This window comes from Narcine bancroftii, chromosome 4 (assembly GCF_036971445.1).
Source record: "Narcine bancroftii isolate sNarBan1 chromosome 4, sNarBan1.hap1, whole genome shotgun sequence".
NCBI classification, from domain to species: Eukaryota; Metazoa; Chordata; class Chondrichthyes; order Torpediniformes; family Narcinidae; genus Narcine; species Narcine bancroftii.
The window spans coordinates 209,659,204-209,678,995 of NC_091472.1; the positions used below are offsets into that span (position 1 = coordinate 209,659,204).

The following is a 19,792-nucleotide window of genomic DNA, read 5'->3' on the forward strand; positions in this document are numbered from 1 at the left end:
CCATAATTCAATCGCATTTCAAAATACACATTCCCCTACTTCCCAACAACAATTTAGAATTCCATTTACAATTAAAATCCTGCAAATTTATTTCTCCTATTTTACTAAGCTCTGCATTAACCCAAGTAGGAATTTTATCTAAATAAAACAATACACTAATAAATCTCAATCGAGCAGCCTTGTAATAATTCTTAAAATGGGATTGTGGACACCCCCAACTTAAATAAGTCTATTTTTCCAAAAAAAACTCTCATGATTTTCCCTTTCCGTAAAAATCTCCTAACACTCGTATTCAAAAAATTTGGGAAATTGGGATTGGAATTGACTGAAAAAGATATTGAACTCCAGGAAAAATATTCATCTTAATACAATTTACCTTACCTACTAAAGTTATAGGTAGGGTGTTCTACTTGTTCAAATCATCAATTATTTGATTAAGTAATGGTAAGTAATTTAATATATATAAATTATTCAAATCCTTCTCTACCCAACTACCTAAATATTTAATTCCAGCAATTGAGTGACGTTTCTACATTGAGTATAGTCACTCTCAACTCAAGGCATTATTTCACTTTTATCCCAATTAATCTTATACCCAGATATTTGACCATACTCTTCTAATCTTATATATAATTAACGCAGAGAAATCATATGCTGTCAAAAAAATATTTGAATCATTTTTTTTTAAATTCCTGCCACCAGTAAAGAGATATTCACATATTCACCACCCCACAAACTACCCCGATCCTCCATACTCCAAGATTACAGACACAGTTTTAAAATCCCCATCTGTATTCTTTAGTTCCTTCCTGTTCCTCAGAGCCACCATCTCGATACCTCACAGTATCAGGGGTTAATAGATTATTGGAGAGGGGTGGTTAGTGAGGAATAACAGTACATGGGATTACTTAGAAACATAGGAAGTAGGAACAGGAGTAGGCGAAAAATGGCCCATCGAGCCTTCTCCGCCATTCAATACGATCATGGCTGATCTAATTTATGACCTAACTCCACCTACCTGCCTTCTCCCCATATCCTCTAACAAGTAAAAATGCATCTAACCAAATTTTAAAAATTTTAAATATGTTTAATGAGGCAGCCTCAAACACTTCCCTGGTTAGAGAATTCCAAACATTCACTACTCTCTGGCAAAAACTATTTTTCCTCATCTCTGTCCTAAATCTACTCCCCTGAATCTTGAGACTGTGACCTCTCGTTTTAGTTTCCCCGGCCAGCTCAAAAAACCTTCCTACATCTCTCCTATCCATACCCTTCATAATCCTATATGTTTCTAAAAGATCTCCTCTCATTCTTCTGAACTCGAGTGAATACAATCCTAGACAATTTAATCTTTCATCATAAGTCAACCCCTTCATCCCGGGGATCAACCGAGTAAACCTCCTCTGGTCCGTCTCAAAGCCAGTATATCCTTCCTCAAATATGGAGACCAGAACTGGACACAGTACTCCAGGTGCAGTCTCACCAGTACCTTATCTTCTTTTTCTTTGGCTTGGCTTCGCGGACGAAGATTTATGGAGGGGGTAAAAAGTCCACGTCAGCTGCAGGCTCGTTTGTGGCTGACAAGTCCAATGCGGGACAGGCAGACACGATTGCAGCGGTTGCAAGGGAAAATTGGTTGGTTGGGGTTGGGTGTTGGGTTTTTCCTCCTTTACCTTTTGTCAGTGAGGTGGGCTCTGCGGTCTTCTTCAAAGGAGGTTGCTGCCCGCCAAACTGTGAGGCGCCAAGATGCACGGTTTGAGGCGTTATCAGCCCACTGGCGGTGGTCAATGTGGCAGGCACCAAGAGATTTCTTTAGGCAGTCCTTGTACCTTTTCTTTGGTGCACCTCTGTCACGGTGGCCAGTGGAGAGCTCGCCATATAACAGGATCTTGGGAAGGCGATGGTCCTCCATTCTGGAGACGTGACCCATCCAGCGCAGCTGGATCTTCAACAGCGTGGACTCGATGCTGTCGACCTCTGCCATCTCGAGTACTTCGACGTTAGGTGTGTAAGCGCTCCAATGGATGTTGAGGATGGAGCGGAGACAACGCTGGTGGAAGCGTTCTAGGAGCCGTAGGTGGTGCCGGTAGAGGACCCATGATTCGGAGCCGAACAGGAGTGTGGGTATGACAACGGCTCTGTATACGCTTATCTTTGTGAGGTTTTTCAGTTGGTTGTTTTTCCAGACTCTTTTGTGTAGTCTTCCAAAGGCGCTATTTGCCTTGGCAAGTCTGTTGTCTATCTCATTGTCGATCCTTGCATCTGATGAAATGGTGCAGCTTATACAGTTGCAACATTACCTCCCTACTCCTGAATTCAATTCCTCTAGCGATGAAGGCCAACATTCCATTTGCCTTCTTAATAACCTGCTGCACCTGCAAGCTAACTTTTTGCAATTCATGCACAAGCACTCCCAAGTCCCTCTGCACAACAGCATGGTGTAGTTTTTCACCCTTTAAATAATATTCAGCTCTTTTATTTTTCTTGCCAAAGTGGATAACCTCACACTTACAATTTGCTCTTCCACTCAATTTGGTGTCATCCGCAAACTTGCCTACACCACATTTTGTCCCCTCCTCCAAGTCATCAATGTAAATGATGAACAGTTGTGGGCCTAACACCGACGCCTGCGGCATCCCACATACCACTCTCTGCCAACCTGAAAAACTCCCACTTATCCCAACTCTCTGCCTCCTGTCAGACAACCAATTTTCAATCCAGGCCAATATACTTCCCAAAACTCCACTTTCCTGTAACTTACTGATAAGTCTCTTGTGCGGCACCTTATCAAACGCTTTCTGGAAATCCAAATATACATCAACCTGTTCCCCTCTATCCACTGCACCCATTATATCCTCAAAGAATCCTAACAAGTTTGTCAAACAAGATCTTCCCTTTCTAAAACCATGCCTGATTGAACCCTTATGTTTCAAAAGTTTCACTATTTCATCTTTAATGACGGCTTCAAGAATTTTTCCAACTACAGACGTCAAGCTATTTGGCCGATAATTTCCAGTCTTCTGCCTACATCCCTTCTTAAAAAGTGGCGTGACTTTTGCTGTCTTCAAGTCTGCCGGGACCTGCCCAGAATCCAAGGAATTTTGATATATGACCACCAATGCATCAACTATAACTTCTGCCATTTCCTTCAGAACCCTTGGATGCATAACATCAGGACCAGGTGATTTGTCTGGCTTTAGTCCCATTAGTTTCTCCATCACTACTTCCTTTGTAACAACTATTTTATCAAGGCCCTCCCCAACATTCACATCCTTAAGTCTGCACTTGGGCATGCTGGACGTGTCTTCCACCGTGAAGACTGACACAAAATATTTGTTTAATGCCTCGGCCATTTCCTCATTTTTTGCTACCAGTTTTCCTTTCTCATCCTCCAAGGGTCCTATGTTAACTCTGGCCACCCTCTTCCGTTTTATATATTTACAAAATTTTTTGCTTTCCGTTTTTACATTTTGTGCCAATTTACTTTCATAATCCTTTTTCCCATTTCTTATTACCCGCTTTATAACCCCTTGATGTCTCTTAAAGTTTTCCCAATCTTCCAGTTTCCCACTGCTCTTTGCAGCTTTGTACACCTGCACCTTCAATTTTATACTCTCCTTTATTTCCTTTGTTAATCATGGTTGATTTTTCACTCTCTTGCTGCCCTTTTTCCTGACCGGAATATATTTTTGTTGAGCATTACAAAATATTTATTTGAAAATCTTCCACTGTTCCATCAATTAGCCTGTGCTCCCAGTCCACTCTGCCCAATTCCTCCCTCATCCTATGGTAGTCACCCCTGTTTAAGCATAATATATTAGTTTTAGATCTAATTATTTCCCCTTCCATCTGAATGAGAAATTCAATCATACTATGATCGCTATTTCCCAGATGGTCTCTAACCATTTACTCTACCTATCTCATTGCACAGCACTAGATCCAGGAGAGCATTTTCTCTTGTGGCTTCCTTAACATGCTGCTCAAGAAAGCTATCACGGATGCATTCTATGAAGTCCTCTTCTAGACTCCTACAACCAACTTGATTTTCCCAACCTATGTGGAAGTTAAAGCCCCCCATGACTACTGCCGTATCATTATTTATTTCCTGTGCCACTAAACTATTGTTATTTGGTGGGCGATAGATAACACCCACCAATAATTTTTTCCCTTTGTTATTCTTTATCTCTACCCAAATGGCCTCAACATTATGCTCTTTAGATCTTATATCATTCCTCACTACTGCTACTGCCTGGAGCTCATCTTTGATTAAGAGTGCAACTCCACCTCCCTTACCATCCTGCCTATCTCTTTGCACCACCTGATACCTTTGAAAGTTCAATTGCCATTTAGGGTCACCTTGTAGCCATGTTTCCGTGATGGCTACCAAATCATAGGCATGGGTACCGATTTGCGCCTCAAGTTCACTAACCTTATTTCTAATACTGCGGGCATTCAGATAAAGTGCCCTTATGCTCTTTGTCCTTTTAATATCTAGTGACTTCTGTAACCTTTTCTGATGATTTTTCTGCCCACCATTTTTCTTTGTAATTTTCATAACACTATCATTGACCCAAAAACTCACTGCACCATCTGATTTTTTACTTTCTCCTCCCAACATTACTTTTCCTATTTTATTTTTCCTGGCCATTACTTTATCTTCCCTACCCTTTTTCCTATCACTCTGGTTCCCATATCACTGCCAAATTAGTTTAAACCTTGCCCCACTGCTGTACCAAACATACTTGCCAAAATGTTGACACCTTTTGGATTTGGTGCAACCCATCCCTCTTGTAAAGATCATGCCTTCCCCAAAAGAGATCCCAATGATCCAAGAAGCCAAATCCTTGCCTTGTACACCAGCACCTCAGCCACACGTTCATTTTCCTTATCCTTACATTCTTTTCATCATTTGCATTTGGAACAGGTAGTAATCCCGAGATCACCACCCTAGCGTTCCTGTCTTTCAGCTTTCATCCCAGCTCACTGTAATCCCTTTTCATTACCTCCTCCCTTTTCTTGTCAATGTCGTTTGTACCCACATGTACCAAGACATCAGGCTGCTCTCCCTCTCAGAATATTTTGGACCCGCTTTGTGATATCTTGTACCCTTGCACCAGGGAGGCAGCACACCATGCAGGTATACTTATCTGGCTCACAGAACCTCCTGTCTGTTCCCCTGACAATGAAGTCCCCAATAACTACCGCATTTCTCCTATTCCTTTTCTTTTGCACCACTCTGAAAGGCTCATTGCCATTGATCTGTTGCCCATGGCCATCTTATGTCCGGTCATCTCCCTCAACAGAATCCAACACAACATAACTGTTGCTGAGTGGGATAGTCACTGGTGTGCTCTCCATTTTTCTCGCTTTTTTCTTTCCCCCCCCTGACGGTTTCCCACTTACCTGACACGGGTTCTGGAGTATTTATGGCCCTTAAAGTTGAGTCGATTAACTCCTCTCTCTCCCTTACAAGCCGCAGGTCATCAATCTGCAACTCCATATCCCTAATTCGCTCCCTTAGTAACTGCATCTCGGTACACCTGGTGCAGATGTGACTATTTCGGAGGGTGGAGGTCACCCATTGTTCCCACATCTGACACCCAGTACAGAGCACTAACCCTATTGGCATGACTCTGAATACGAAGGCAAATAACTCAGCTTACCTTTTCTACTTGCCTGCTTTCACCGAAGCCTGATAAGCCAAACCCAGGAAGTCTCACTCCTTCACTGCTCCACTCACTTACTGAGCCACTCCTCGCTGGCCGCTTCCTCCCCTTTCACTCCTTTTATTGGCCCCTTGACCAATTAACCCCGTCACTTTCAGCAAGCTCCTCCTCCTCTGATTCACAGCTCGACTCTCTCCAAGCTCCTCCTCCGACTCCCAGCCGAACCAAGTAGGCCCAAGCCCCGGTAACCCCCAACTTTAATAGCTTACCTTCTCCTCACTTTCAGCAGGAAAGTGCTGCTAACCTAAAGGATCTGCCATTACCTCATAGAGCAGAGTAATACAGTGTGGAAAAAGGCCCTTCAGCCTACATGAACCATAATGTCCCACTCACACTCGTCTACCTGCCTGTGTTTAGCTAATATCTCTTTGAACTACAAAAGAAACTCAAGAAATAGGAGCAGGAGTCAACCATCCAGCCCGCCGAGCCTGCTCCACCACTCAATGAGATCATGACCCATCTCCACCTACCTGCCTTTTCCCCATATCCCTTAATTCCCCATACTATGTAAAAATTGATCCAACCTCATGTTAAATATATTCACTGAGGTTGCCTCCACTGCTTCAATGGGAAGCGAATTCCATGGTAAAGCAGTTCCTCCTCATCTCCATCCTAAATCTACGACCCTGAATCTTGAGGCTATGTCCCTGAGTTCTAGTCCCCTACCAATGGAAACAGCTGACCTCCCTCAATCTTATCAATACCTTTCATGATTTTGTTTTTCTGCAAGATCCCCTTTCATTCTTCTAAATTCCAGTGAGTACAGTCCCAGACGACTCAATCTCTCCTCAGAGACTAACTGGAATCAACCTGGTGAACTTCCTCTGCACCATCTTCAAAGCAAGTCCATCCTTCCTCAAGTCAGGAAACCAGAACTATATGCAGTACTCCAGATGTGGTCTCACCAGTACCTTGTACAGTTCCAGCATAACCTCCCTGTTCCTAAAATGAATCCCTCCAGCAATAAAGGCCAATATTCCATTTGCCATCTTGATATCCTGCCGGACCTGCAAACCAACTTTCTGCGAGTCATGCACAAGCTCTCCTAAGTCTTTACCGTTTAAATACTCAGATCTTCCATCTTTCCTTCACTTCACATTTATCAACATTGTACTCCATTTGCCAGACCCTTCCCCACTCATTTAACCTATCTATATCTCCCAGCACAATTTGATTTTTCACACAATTTAGAGCAATCAGAAAACTTAGATACTCTGCCCTCCTGCAATGTGACTTACTTGCTGGACTATGTACGGGATGTCCAGCTAGACTGCTCCAAAACAAACTTCCTCACTTCACCTTTGTACACGTGACAATAAACTTGAAACTGAAAACAAATTGCAAATTGACAAGACCTGTTTCGATTTGATGCCCCAATAACTACAAGACTCAAGACCCTCCTGGTGTTTGAGTGAGTGGTTTAAATATTCTACACTCTGCAAACTTTCTGTGTGAACCTGCTGGTGTTTCACCAGGCGGTTTGACTGGGTGAACCCCTTCCTGCTCCCGGAGCAGGTGACTCCCGGGCAGAGTCACCATCAGAAGAAATCTAATCAAGCAGATGAGGGGGACTGGGGGTGGGGGGTAGGGACACTCTGGCTGTGCTCTCCCCCTTGCTCTATGGGATGCTGTATGCCCCCTGTTCCTCTCTCCCTGTGTGGGATCCTGTCTGACCCGTGCCCCTCCCCTTTACACTGTGTGGACCCCTGTTTCCCCTCCCCTTTGCCCTCTGTGGACCCCTGTCCCCCCCTCCCCTTTGTCCTCTGTGGGCCCGTCTGCATCCTGTTCGCCCACTAGCCTGAGTGGGACCCTATCTTGCCCCTGGCCCCCTCCCCTTTGGCATGTGTGGCCCTCTGTCCCCCTCACTTTGCACTGTGTGGGACACTGTCTGCCCCCTGTCCCCTCCCCTGCCCTGTTTGGGACCCTGTCCGACACCTGTTTCCCCCCCTTCCCTTTGCCCTGTGTGGGAGCCTGCCTATACAGGACCCTGTCTGACCCCTAACCCCTTCCCCTGTGTGGGACTGTGTCTGCCCCCTGTCCCCACCTTGCCCTGTGTGGGACCCTGTCTGCCCTCTGTCCTCTCCCCCTTTCCCTGTGTGGGACCCTGTCCCCTCCCCCTTTCCCTGTGTGGGACCCTGTCCCCTTCCCCTGTGTGGGACCCTGTCCCCTCCCCCTTTCCCTGTGTGGGACCCTATCCCCTCCCCCTTGCCCTGTGTGTGACCCTGTCCCCCTCCCCCTTGCCCTGTGTGGGACCCTGCCTGCACCCTTTCCCCCCCTCCCCCATCCCTCGTTGGTCCGACTGCTACCCCCACCCATCCGTGCGGCCGGGGGGGGGGGGGGGGACAAGAGCTGCAACCCACGACGTTGTCAGGGACCCTTCTCCCTGATTTCCCCACTCCCCGTGTTGCAGGAGGCATGGTCCCTGCCCTCACCCGCCCCGCCCCTTCCCATCCCCCACCCGCCCCGCCCCTTCCCATCCCCCACCCGCCCCGCCCCTTCCCATCCCCCACCCGCCCCGCCCCTTCCCATCCCCCACCCGCCCCGCCCCTTCCCATCCCCCACCCGCCCCGCCCCTTCCCATCCCCCACCCGCCCCGCCCCTTCCCATCCCCCACCCGCCCCGCCCCTTCCCATCCCCCACCCGCCCGTCTGTGGGGGAACGAGGCCCCACCCAGCCTTTCGTGCAGCTCGCCGCTCTCCCTAAGGCCACCGGCTCCACCTCAGGGCAGCACCAAATCCAACAAGAGACGGGTCCGCGCCCCGGCCACTCCTTTCCCGCCCTGGCCCAGTCTCACCTCCGGGCAGCGGCCTCCTCCATTGGCCGGCCCGTTGCTGAGGAAAGGCGCTCAAGGGCCTTCCCGTGTCATGTGACATCAACGCGCGCCCCCCACGGCCGCTGCCCTGGAGGTGAGGCGGAGCAAGCTGTCCATCACAGGAGCAGCCCCGCCCGGGCCGCCCCAGCGCATGCGCACAAGGTCTCCCCGCTGCCTGACAGCCCCCTCCTTGCTGCCTGACAGCCCCCTCCCGGCTGCCTGTCAGTCCCCCCGGCGCAGGATGTCAGTGGCCTGCGAGCGCCAGCGCTCACATTCCCGTGTCGGGATACTGTCAGGCAGCGGGGACTGCGAGACACCTGAAAGCTGCGAGCCGCTTTGTCTGGTGTTGCTTTCAGGTGCAACAGGGATTCTCCGAGCCGGAGAATATACTTACAGGAGGAGGGTTAGGTAAGTGCTCCTCCTGGCTGGGTTCTCCACTTTGAGGTGGCCACCCAACAGCCGCATTGGGGTAGAATAGGCGGCTTTACAATCGAATATTCTGGCCACCTGAAAGCGGCTATTGGGATCGGGAACAAGAGGGAATAAAGCAGCGGGGGGGGACGGGGGCAGGGGGGGGGGGAACAGGGGGATGGTAAAACTGTTCTGAAATGGGCAAATAGCCAGGTAGAGTTCATGTTGGGGGTTTTAAAGGGGAAACTGTGCAAAAAAGGGAATGGGGAAGCTGTGCTCAGTGAGGGACGGGGGTGGGAGTGGGGTCCCAGCCCGGTGATGGACAATAAGGAGAGAACAGATTGAGAAAAAGGGGTTCAGTATCATCCTGGTCCAACGTTGGGTTGGACACTGCTCCATTTGGACAGGACTGCATTGATTTATCCCCTGGTCACACCCTCTTGTCCCCACAGGATGAACCCGATTCAGAGCTCTTTCTGCAGAAAGAATTTTAAAATGGTCAGGTGAGTCAATGAAACACCAGCGGGTCGCCAGCCTCGAGTGCGGGAAGAGCTTCACCCAGACCTCCTACCTGCTGAGGCACCAGTGAGGCCATTCAACTCCCCCAAGTGTGAAAAGGCCTTTACCTGTTGTCCCAGCTTGAAATACACCAGTGGGTCCTGCTCTGATTCCAGTAAGGGCTTCACCAGCAACTCCCACTTGCATGGTCACTTCAGGGAGTAGTTGTTCGCCTGCCCCAGTGCGGCAAGGGCTTCACCCATTCCCACACAGGCTGACCCACCAGTGGATCCACATTGGGGAGAGGCTGTTCGTCTGCCCAGAGAGTGGGAAGGAGTTCACCCAGTTGAACAACCTGGTAAGACACCAGTGAGTTCACATGTAAAGTTTGCAGAGTGTGGAATATTTAAACATCACTCACTCAAACACCAGGAGGGACTGGAGTCTTGTGGTTATTGGGGCAATAAGTCCAAACAGGTCTTGGTCTTGTTGTCAATTTGCAATTTGTTTTCAGGTCCTAGTTTATTGTTGCAAGTACAAAGGTGCAGTGAGGAAGTTTGTTTAAAAGCAGTATAGCTAGATATCCCGTACATAGTCCAGCAAATAAGTCACAGGGCAGGAGTGCAGTTACAGGGATAGATCAATTGGTACAAGGTAAAAGCAGCAGGTACAAGGATCATTCAGGAGTCTGATAACAGGGGGAATTAACTGTCCTTGAATCTGGTGGGGTCATGGTGAGTCTTCCTAGTGAGATCCTTCTTGTACAACCAGAACATCACCCTCCACACACGTTGTCCTTGGGACGGCTGCGGTGGAGGGGAGACGTCCGGTCATCTCTTTGTTGAATGCAGATTCACAAAGAATGTGTGGAGAAGAATATAAAGGTCCTTGTCACGGTTCATTGCCAGCAGCAGCGTGACAGAGGACTCTGGACTGTTCCCAGGGACACACTCTGAGACCGATATCCACACCATTAACTCGATGAGAGAAGCACTTTGGTCGGCCTGAAATCTGTTGGTCTTTAAGCACACTGGAATTTTGGTAAGAGAACGCTGCCCGACTGGCTCATCCAAGCTGCAGGAGTACGTGCTGAAGGAGGCACTGAAGGAGGCACAGTGCAGCCAACATGAGAGTGCTGCTGGAAAGGAAGAGAGTCTAGAGTCTGTCCATCACCAGGCACTGAGGAGACCAAAGGGCAGGGGGAGTAATGATGGTAATGGGGTATAGAGAGAAAAATGTAAAATGTACAGTGATGAGAATGTATTGATGTGATTGACACTATGAATGTAAAAGGTCTGGAAGAATTTCTTGTAAATAATTTATTGTGAATAAAATATATTTTCGGATATTCTTTTCATCTCATCCTTCAAAACACCAATGAGTACAGACTGATCAACCCCCACCCCCTCACTGGAATCAACCTGGTTCACCTTCTTGGCACCATCTCCAAAGCCAGTATGGCCACTCTCTGTGAGAGCAGCTTTACATTGTCACTAGGTAATTGGGTGTAATTGTGTGGTATGGGTTTGTGGGCTGAAAGGGCCTGTTACCATGCTGTTTGCCTAATTTAAAACAGGGATGTGATGAGGCTTTATGAAGTATTGGTGAGAGCTCTGCTTTGGGCTCCATATCAAAGGAAGGGTGTGATGCATTGGAGAGGGGCCTAGTTGAGGTTTTCAAGGATGATCCCTGGAGAGTCGGAAGCTCTGGGATTGTAGTCGCTGGGGTTTAGAGAAATGAGGGCGGGGGTCTCATTGAAACCCATGGAGAACTGAAAGTGGATACGGAGAGGATGTTTCCTCTGGTGGGGTCACAGCCTCGGAATATAAAACATCCCTTTAGAACAGAGAGAAGGGATTTCTTTATGCAGACGTTGGTGATTTTGTGGAATTTGTTGCCGCAAGTGGCTGTGGAGGCCAATTCAAAATTCAATTTATTGTCATAGTTATAAAACAGTATCCAATTACATGAAATTTCTTTTTGCCTGCTGCAAGGCACACAGACTCGCCGCTGGCCTCTTATAATTCTTACAGTCAGACTTACAGTCAGAGAGAGAGAAGCAAAAGAGAATCCCCCCAGATTCATTGAGTATCTGTAGACTTGCCTCTAGCATTTCCACAGCCCCCGCAGCCACACAGAGCCCTGTCCAAACCATCGGCGACCCGAGGTCCAGATCCAAACCTCTGACACGGTCAGGAAGCCTTCAGCGCCCTTGGCATCTCCTCGTATTCTGGTTCAGATACCTGGCACCCCTCTAGCCATTTTGAGAAAGTCTCCAGCAGTCCGCAGTGAGTCTCCCGACAGCAGTCTTCAGCAGCCCTGCCACAAGCACTGGTTCCGCAACCACAGAGTCCATCCCCGCGGGTCATCTCCTCTGTTTCCCATCCTCTGGTGCCCTGCTCCATTCCTCTGCTTCCCCAGAGTCTGCAGCCCCTCGTGGCTGATGCTGATTAATAGGTGCCACCATCTTTGGTGCGGACACGTGGTTGTAGGATTTCAACTAAAACCACTGTTGCCTGTCCATATTTCAAATCGGATTCATAATGATTGCATTGGCAATGCAGGAAGTGCATTGTAATTCCCTAGAAATCCGACTCCTGCCTGAATATCATGCTCTGGAACACAGAAATGCAGAGCTGTGCTCCCCTGGAGAAAATTACTTACAACTTAAGGAAAAAGTATAACACTTTCTTGAAAATTTGGCAAACATACTTCATTTCCATAGGGGAACGACTATAGTGTGGACCATCGCGCCTCGCCACCCTACCTCCCCCATCTATCCCTCAATCGGTGGGGAGGGGTGCATCCTAACCAGGAAAAGTCAAGAGAAAGAAAACAGCCTGAGCAGTGCTTGTTGTCTTACAGTGAATAAGGGTAGATAAATTCCCCCCTGAGGACCTTGGGGGAGCTGAGTGTAGAAATTGTAGGGGCCCTGGCAGAAATATTTAAAATGTCTTTATCCACGGGTGAGGTGCTGGAGGATTGGAGAGTCGCTCATTTTGTTCCATTGTTTTAAAAAAACTCCAAATGTAAACCACTAAATTACTACTGATGTCAGTAATAGGTAAATTATTGCTGGGTATTCTGAGAGAGGTATTTGGAGAGCCAAGGGCTGATTCAAGATAGTCATCAAGGTTTTGTGCGAGGTAGCTCATGTTTAACAAATCTATTTAACTCTATTTCGAGGAGGTTATCAAGAAAGTAGATGAAGGAAAGGCTGTGGATGTTATGGACAAGGTCCCACACAGAAGGCCAGTTCAGAAGGTTCAGACACTAGGTATCCATGGAGAGGTTGTTAACTGGGTTAGAAATTGGCTGAATGGGAGAAGACAGAGAGTGGTTGTGGATGGCTGCTTCTCAGACTGGAGGCCTGTGATGAGTGGTGTGCCTCAGGGATCGGTGCTGGGACCATTGTTGTTTGTTGTCTATATCAATGATCTGGATGATAATGTGGTAAATTAGATCAGCAAGTTTGCTGATGACACTAAGAATGGGGCATTGTGGACAGCAAGAAAGGTTTTCGAAGGTTGAAGAGGGAACTGGACCAACTGGAAAAATGGACCAGAAAGCAGCAGGTGGAATTTAATGCAGAAAAGTGTGAGGTGCTGCATTTTCGAAGGAACAACCAAGGTAGGACATACATGGTAAACTGTGGGGCTCTGCAGAGTGGGGAATGTTATGAGCCCAGAAGACCCCAAAACCCAACAGAAATAGACATTCACCGATAAGTGGTTACTTAAACAAAAGTTACTTTTAATTATCTTTAAACATTAAAACAAAATCAAACTTTAACTTGTTACTATTAACTTCACCTAACTTAACCCCCTTCTAATTCTAAGTGCATGTGTATGTAATATATGTGTAAGTTCATAAAAGTTCTTTGGTTCACAGTCCAATTTCACTTCTCATTCCTCCAAGTTCACTGGTTGCAGGCAATTCTTATACTGGGCACAGAATTTAACATTTATAAAGTTCACCAGGCTTCGGTGCTTGAAAGGTAAATGGTAACTGCTCAGGAAGGTTCTTGTCGGTTTTCAGAGAGAGATTTGTTGTTCGCTGGTGAAGACCTCTGGGCAATGACCATGTTGGCAGACCAGTGAGGGGGCTCTGTAGCTGAGGGACCCAGTGAATGCTGTGGGCTGCTGGAGACTGCGGTCAAGGGACTCGCACCAGGCAGTGGGCTGCTGGAGACTGCGGTCAAGGGACTTCCACCAGGCTGTGGGGCTGCTGGAAACTGGCTGAATGGGTACCGGGTATCGGAACGGGGATGCGATGGAATGCCAAGGGCACTTGGTGGGGAGGGAGGGGTGGACAAGGGAATCATGGAGGGAGCGATCCCTGTGGAAGGAGATGAGGGGTGGAGAGGGGAATATGTGCCAAGTGGTGGGATCATGAGAGGCAAGAAGTGTTGAGGAAATCTGCAGGCCTTAGACAGGTTGGAAGATTTGGCAAGGAAATGGCAGATGGATGCAGTGTAGAGAAGTGTATGATCATGCACTTTGGTGGAAGGAATAAAGAGGTGGACTCCTAATTCCCCGCCACCTGAGACCCACCCCTATTACTGTACCAGATGTTACATCTCCTGGCTCTGCCAGGCGTCATTCACTGGATCCGGTGCTTACGCTGGGGCCTCTACATTGTGGAGACTGGACACAGACTGGGAATTCACTTTGAGCATCTTCCGTGTGTCTGCTGCAACAGCAAGGACCTTCCAGTTGCCAACCATGTCAGTTCCATGCACCATTTCCACACTGATGTATCGGTCTGTGGCCTCATTTACTGCCAAACTGAGGGCGACCCACAAATGGGAGGAACAACACCTTATATTCTGTCTCAGCGTGAATATTGATTTCCAATTTCCTTTAACCCTCTCCCGGTCTCTCTGTTCCTCACCCCTCTGGCACCCTTCCTGCTCCCCACTCCCTTCCTATGATCAGAGAGATGCCCTTCTGTTCTAAAGCCCACTATGTGGACCAACTTGATCTATTTTATCTCCCAGCGACGATCCTTGAGCTGTGCTCCAGGTTGTGAGCTGTGAATGACGTTGATTTTTATGTTATTGCTTTGTATATGTGAGTACATTCCCTGCTGCAATTTCTTTTGTTTATATTCTTTTTAAAATTTTCTCCATTCATGCAGTTAAATATGGTAATACAAATGGCAAAAAAAATCAAAAGTTACATACATGATGGTATCCGCTCCCCTCCCAAAGTCCCTTCCTCCCTAACCCCCCTCCCACAAAATAGTCAGAGTCAATATAAAAAGTACAATATAGCTATATAGATGTTGAAAAGAGACAATTTTTCAGGATTGTGTGGAGAGATGCCGTCTAACACACGTATATAAAAATCTTCATTACAACGCAGAGGAGAATTTTGCAGGTCTAGAGGGAAAGAAAGGATATTCTTACAAATTTAAGCCTAAAATTTGGGGATACAGGCACAAAATTTGCAAAAACATATTTCTTTCTCAAACTCTATGTATTTTTTTTTCCCAAAGGAATACAACTTTGAATTTCTGCCACCTTGGGATACCTAAAGAAATATCTGATTTCCAAGTAACTGCAGTACATTTCCTCACCACCACTATCACTGCTTTAACAAATTCCTATTGATAGCTTTAATTTAGGCATTGATATTCACCACTCCTCCATTGAGAAGGAAGTCCAGGCCAACATGGAAGCTGTACACCACTGGAGGCTCTACCTCACTGGGAGATGATTCTCACAGGCCAGCAAGCAGCTGGATCCGTATTTAATAATAAACAAAGCAGCAAAATCAAAACTCCTCAGGTGGAGAATCAAACTGTCTACTTGCAGCTATGATATCCTCTACAGACCTGGCAAACATAACGAGCCTCCAGATGCCCTATCCCGTGGAACATTTGCTAGTCTTCAAATGACTCTTCGCCATAACCTCTGTCATCTCCAGAGTTACCAGGTTTTTCCATTTTGTCCAATCTCAGAATCTACTCCGTCGAGGAGGTCAGCACAAAGATGAGAAACTGCCAGGTCTGTGCCGAATGCAAACCTGTTATACCAGCCAGGGTCATCAAGGCATTAAAGGATCCCTTGCCCTCCTTCAACTGGAATCTTATTTCCTTACTGTTATCAATGAATATTCCCATTTTCCCTTTGCCATCCCAGGCCCTGACATGACCACAGCCACTGTTATCAAGGCCCTGCGTAGTATCTTTGGGTACCCCGGCTTTATCCAGGATACATCATTTCTGAGTAATGAGCTGTAGCAGTACCTGCTGGTCAGGGGCATTGCCACGAGCAGGACCAGCAGCTACAATCCCAGGGGTAATGGGCAAATGGAAAGGGAAAATGCCATGGTCTGGAAGATCATCCTCCTGGCACTGAAGTCATGGGGTCTCCCCATCGCCCATTGGCAAGATGTCCTACCAGATACACTTCACACCGTTAAATCACTTTTATGTACAGCACACTTCATGAACTCTGCTTCAGGGAGCGTGCTGCCCACTTGTCTTACCTCACCAGGACCTGCCCAGCTCTGCAAGCATGTTAGGCAATCAAAGTCTGAGCCGCTGGCGGACTTGATCCGAGACCTAGCACTGTCGGGATCACGCCCCCCCCCCACTCCGACCACCACTGATTTTCCACAGACACTCTCCCTTTCTTCAACCTTAGGGGCCCCCAAACCTGCAGCTGACCACCCCTTACCCCAGGCTATTGTTGCAGCTGATGATGTACCAGCACCACACTCCGCTGCCCCCCCCCCCCACCCAACTTTGGTTAACTAAGGAAATGAAGGAAAGTAAAAAATTAAAAGTTCATGTGTACAAAGTTGCCAAGATTATTGGGAAACTGAAGGATTGGGAAAACTTTAAAAGGCAACAAACGACAACTAACTGGGAAATAAGGAAAGGGAAGGATTATGAAGGTAAGTTAGCACAAAATATAAAAACCGATAACAAAAAATGTTATAAATATATAAAACAGAAGAGGGTGGCTGGACTCAACATAGTTCCCTCGGAAGATGAGAAAGGGAGATTGATATTAAGTAATGAGGAAATGGTCAAGGCATTAAACAAATATTGTGTGTCAATTCTCATGGTGGAAGACACGTCAATCATGTCAAAGAATGGTGAAAAGGATGAGGTGAGGGCCACAACAAAATAATTGTTGCAAAAGAGACAGTGATGAGTAAACTAATGGGACTGAAAGCAGACAAATCCCCTGGTCCTGATTGGATGGCATCCCAGGGTACTGAGGGAAATGGCAGGAGTTATAGTCAATGCCTTGGTTGTCATTTACCAAAATACTCCAGATTCTGGGCAGGTCCCGGCAGATTGGAAGACAGCAAATATCATGTCACTTTTTTTAAAGGGATGTAGGCAGAAGGTGGGTAACTATCAGTTAATTAGCTTAACGTCTGTAGTTGGGAAAATGCTTGAAGCTGTCATTAAGGATGAAATAGCAAGACTTTTAGAATGAAGGGATTCCATCAGGCAGATACAGCAGTGGAAAGGGCAGGTCTTGTTTGACAAACTTGCTGGAATTGTTTGAGGATATAATGGGTAGATAGAGGGGAACAGGTTGATGTTGTATATTTGGATTTCCAGAAGACATTTGATAAGGTCGTGCACAATGATTGGGGCTGGCATGAGGAGAACCCCTTCTGTGCCGTGAGTGGCATCAATCTGGGAGAAGCCGTAACAAAGGGAGGTGGACACAGATTCAAATTTTTTAAAAAATTAAACTTAGACATACACCATGGTAACAAATCATTTCGGCCCACGAGTCCATCCCACCCCATTTACACCCAATTGCCCTACAATCCCTGATAAGTTTTGATCTAGAGCCCCCGGGGAAAACCCACGCAGACACGGGGAGAACATACAAACTTAGTGCAAGATTCAAACCCTGGTCCTGATCACTGGCACTTTAATGGTATTGCGCTAACTGCTACACTAACCGTGCCACCCCTCTCGTTTTCCAAAGGAAATGCAATGGAAAATGGGCTGCAGAAAAAATTGCCTCAAAAAAGGCTGAATGAGCCACAAAAAAAATTCCACAATCTTATGAATTGTAAGGAGAGGCTGGAGCAGAGGAGGCTGAGGGAGGCAGGACCTTAGAAAATCACCAAGGGCATGGAGAAGGTCGTCAGTCATCATCTTTTCCCCAGGACAAGGGAGTCTAAAACTGGAGCACAGAGATTTAAAGCAAGAGGGGCAAGATTTACAACAGACCCAAGGGGGACACCATGACTCAGAGGAATATTCATGTGGCGCGGAGGACGTAGGATCCTAAAACTCCCGGGAAAATAGAAAATGATTAGTTAATTGAAGTAAACAGAGATTAAAATATGAAGGAAGAATATAAGAATAGTCCACGTCTTTTAAAATGCCTTTGAAGAAAAGAATTGTTTCTGGAGCAGATGAAGATATTGCCCATGGACATGGAGAGGCCTTTGATCCAGAGAAATCCTGGATCTGGTGTGGTGACAAAGGCCCATCAGAGAATTGAATTGCTGGAAACAACAGCAAGTGTGACCAGCCTGTGAGCTGGGGAAGATGGCGTCAGGCCAAGGAGAACAGATTCTTTAAGCAAGATCTGAGTATCAAATTCAAGTGACATGATTAGTTTCAGTGGTGAACATGGACAGAGAAGATTTGAAATGGTTGCTTCAGTCTATGAAAATGTTAAGCAAGTTAAATATAAAAATAAGGCTATACAAAAGGATAAAGAGAATACTGATAGTGAATTGCAAGAAATGGTATGCGAAATGTGGGATTATATCAGAGTAATGTGGAAAGAAGTAAAATATTTAAGATCTGAGCTTAAAGATATGAATGAAAAATACAACCAGTTATCGACAAATATGATGCAAGTACAAGAACAAAAGGATGAGGAAAATCAAGAAGTTATGAAGGTTTATCAAAAGGTTAAAAATGTGAAGAAGCGAACAAATTTGGAATCTGAAGTTAAGGAAGAAATTGTTAAGAGGAAGGTATTTTTTTAAAAAATTGATAAGGAGGGTGAACAACATTAAGGTAGTTGGTTTGGATGAAGGAAAAGAAAAGCATGACATGATTCAGCAGTTTTTCCAAGGACAGATACCGAAGGTTCTGGAGATAAATCAATTTGAAAGTCCAACTGAAATTGAAAAAGCACATTGAGCCCTCAGACCACGGCCAAATGAGAAACCTCGCTCTATAGTAATTAAGTTGTCAAAATATTGTTACAAGCCCAAAGGACCCCAAAACCCAGCAGCAAAAGACATCCACCAAGACAAGTAGTTACGTAAACAAGTTGCTTTTAATCATTTTTAAACATGAAAACAGAATCAAACTTTAACTTATCTCTATTAGCTTAACTAATCCAACTTAACTCCCTTCTAATTCTAATTCATTACGTGTATGTAATGTGTGTGTAAATTTAAGAAAAGTTCTTTGGTTCAGTTCAATCTCACTTCTCATTCTTCCAAGTTCACTGGTTCCAGGCAATTCTTATACTGTGCACAGAATTCAACATGTATAAAGTTCATCAGGCTTTGGTGTTCAAAAGGTAAATGTTTACTGCTTAGGAAGGTTCTTTGTAGGTTTGCAGAAAGATGATTGTTCCAGGATTTCCACAACTGAGGTACCACCATTAGTCACCTCAATGTCTTGCTGATGAAACTTGCCCCATCAGAGTTCTCCAGATGATAACCTCTTACTTTCAGGCTACCACAGAGTTCCTTTCTGTTCCACTTATTCCAAAAGAAACATCACACAGATAGCACTTCCAGCCATCCGCCACTCTGGAGTTTCTGTTTCAGTTCCAGCTAGCTTCTCCTGCTTGTTTCAGCTGTCACACAGTCAAAGACTCTCTTCTGTCTCTCTTCATCTGAGATACCAACTGCCAGCCACATGCTCTTTTCTCTCTCACACTTGCAAACCCCCACCCCCTCCTTCTTCAGCAAACAATAGGAGTTAGTCTTCTGCTCCCATCTGTTGTTTTTAGGTAAACAAGAACCCAGAAGTAACCTTTAAATGAGCACTTTGCAGAAAGGTCAGAAGTCTCGTAAAAATCTTCAACACAGATCCCCTGACTCCTTCAAGACAATGGTCTATTCATTTCATGACATCATTTCAATTAACACCTACTTGTGAAATGTGCATTCTCCATAGTTTCTGTAAAGTCGCTGAATATGAATTCTTCCATATTTCAAATAAGATCTGTTTTAAAGTGTGTGTATGTATATAACCTACTCTAATTTTACCAATTTATCTACGAAATATATTCCATTACAATATCAAGACAAGGAAAAGATTTTAGCTTTAGCAGCAAAAAAAGTAAGAATAAAAAAAAGTCCACTTGAATATCATGGTTTGAAGA

The 19,792-nt window shown here is 46.0% G+C and overlaps 1 protein-coding gene across 1 annotated transcript in view; it reads right to left on the minus strand.

Moving 5' to 3' along the window:
- LOC138761558 (zinc finger protein 850-like) overlaps nt 1-19,792 on the minus strand; it is a 36,566-nt gene that overhangs the window by 9,246 nt on the left and 7,528 nt on the right. Inside the window, 1 exon segment of the mRNA XM_069933874.1 lies at nt 5,079-5,088. Within this exon segment, the coding sequence (XP_069789975.1) occupies nt 5,079-5,088 (10 nt within the window).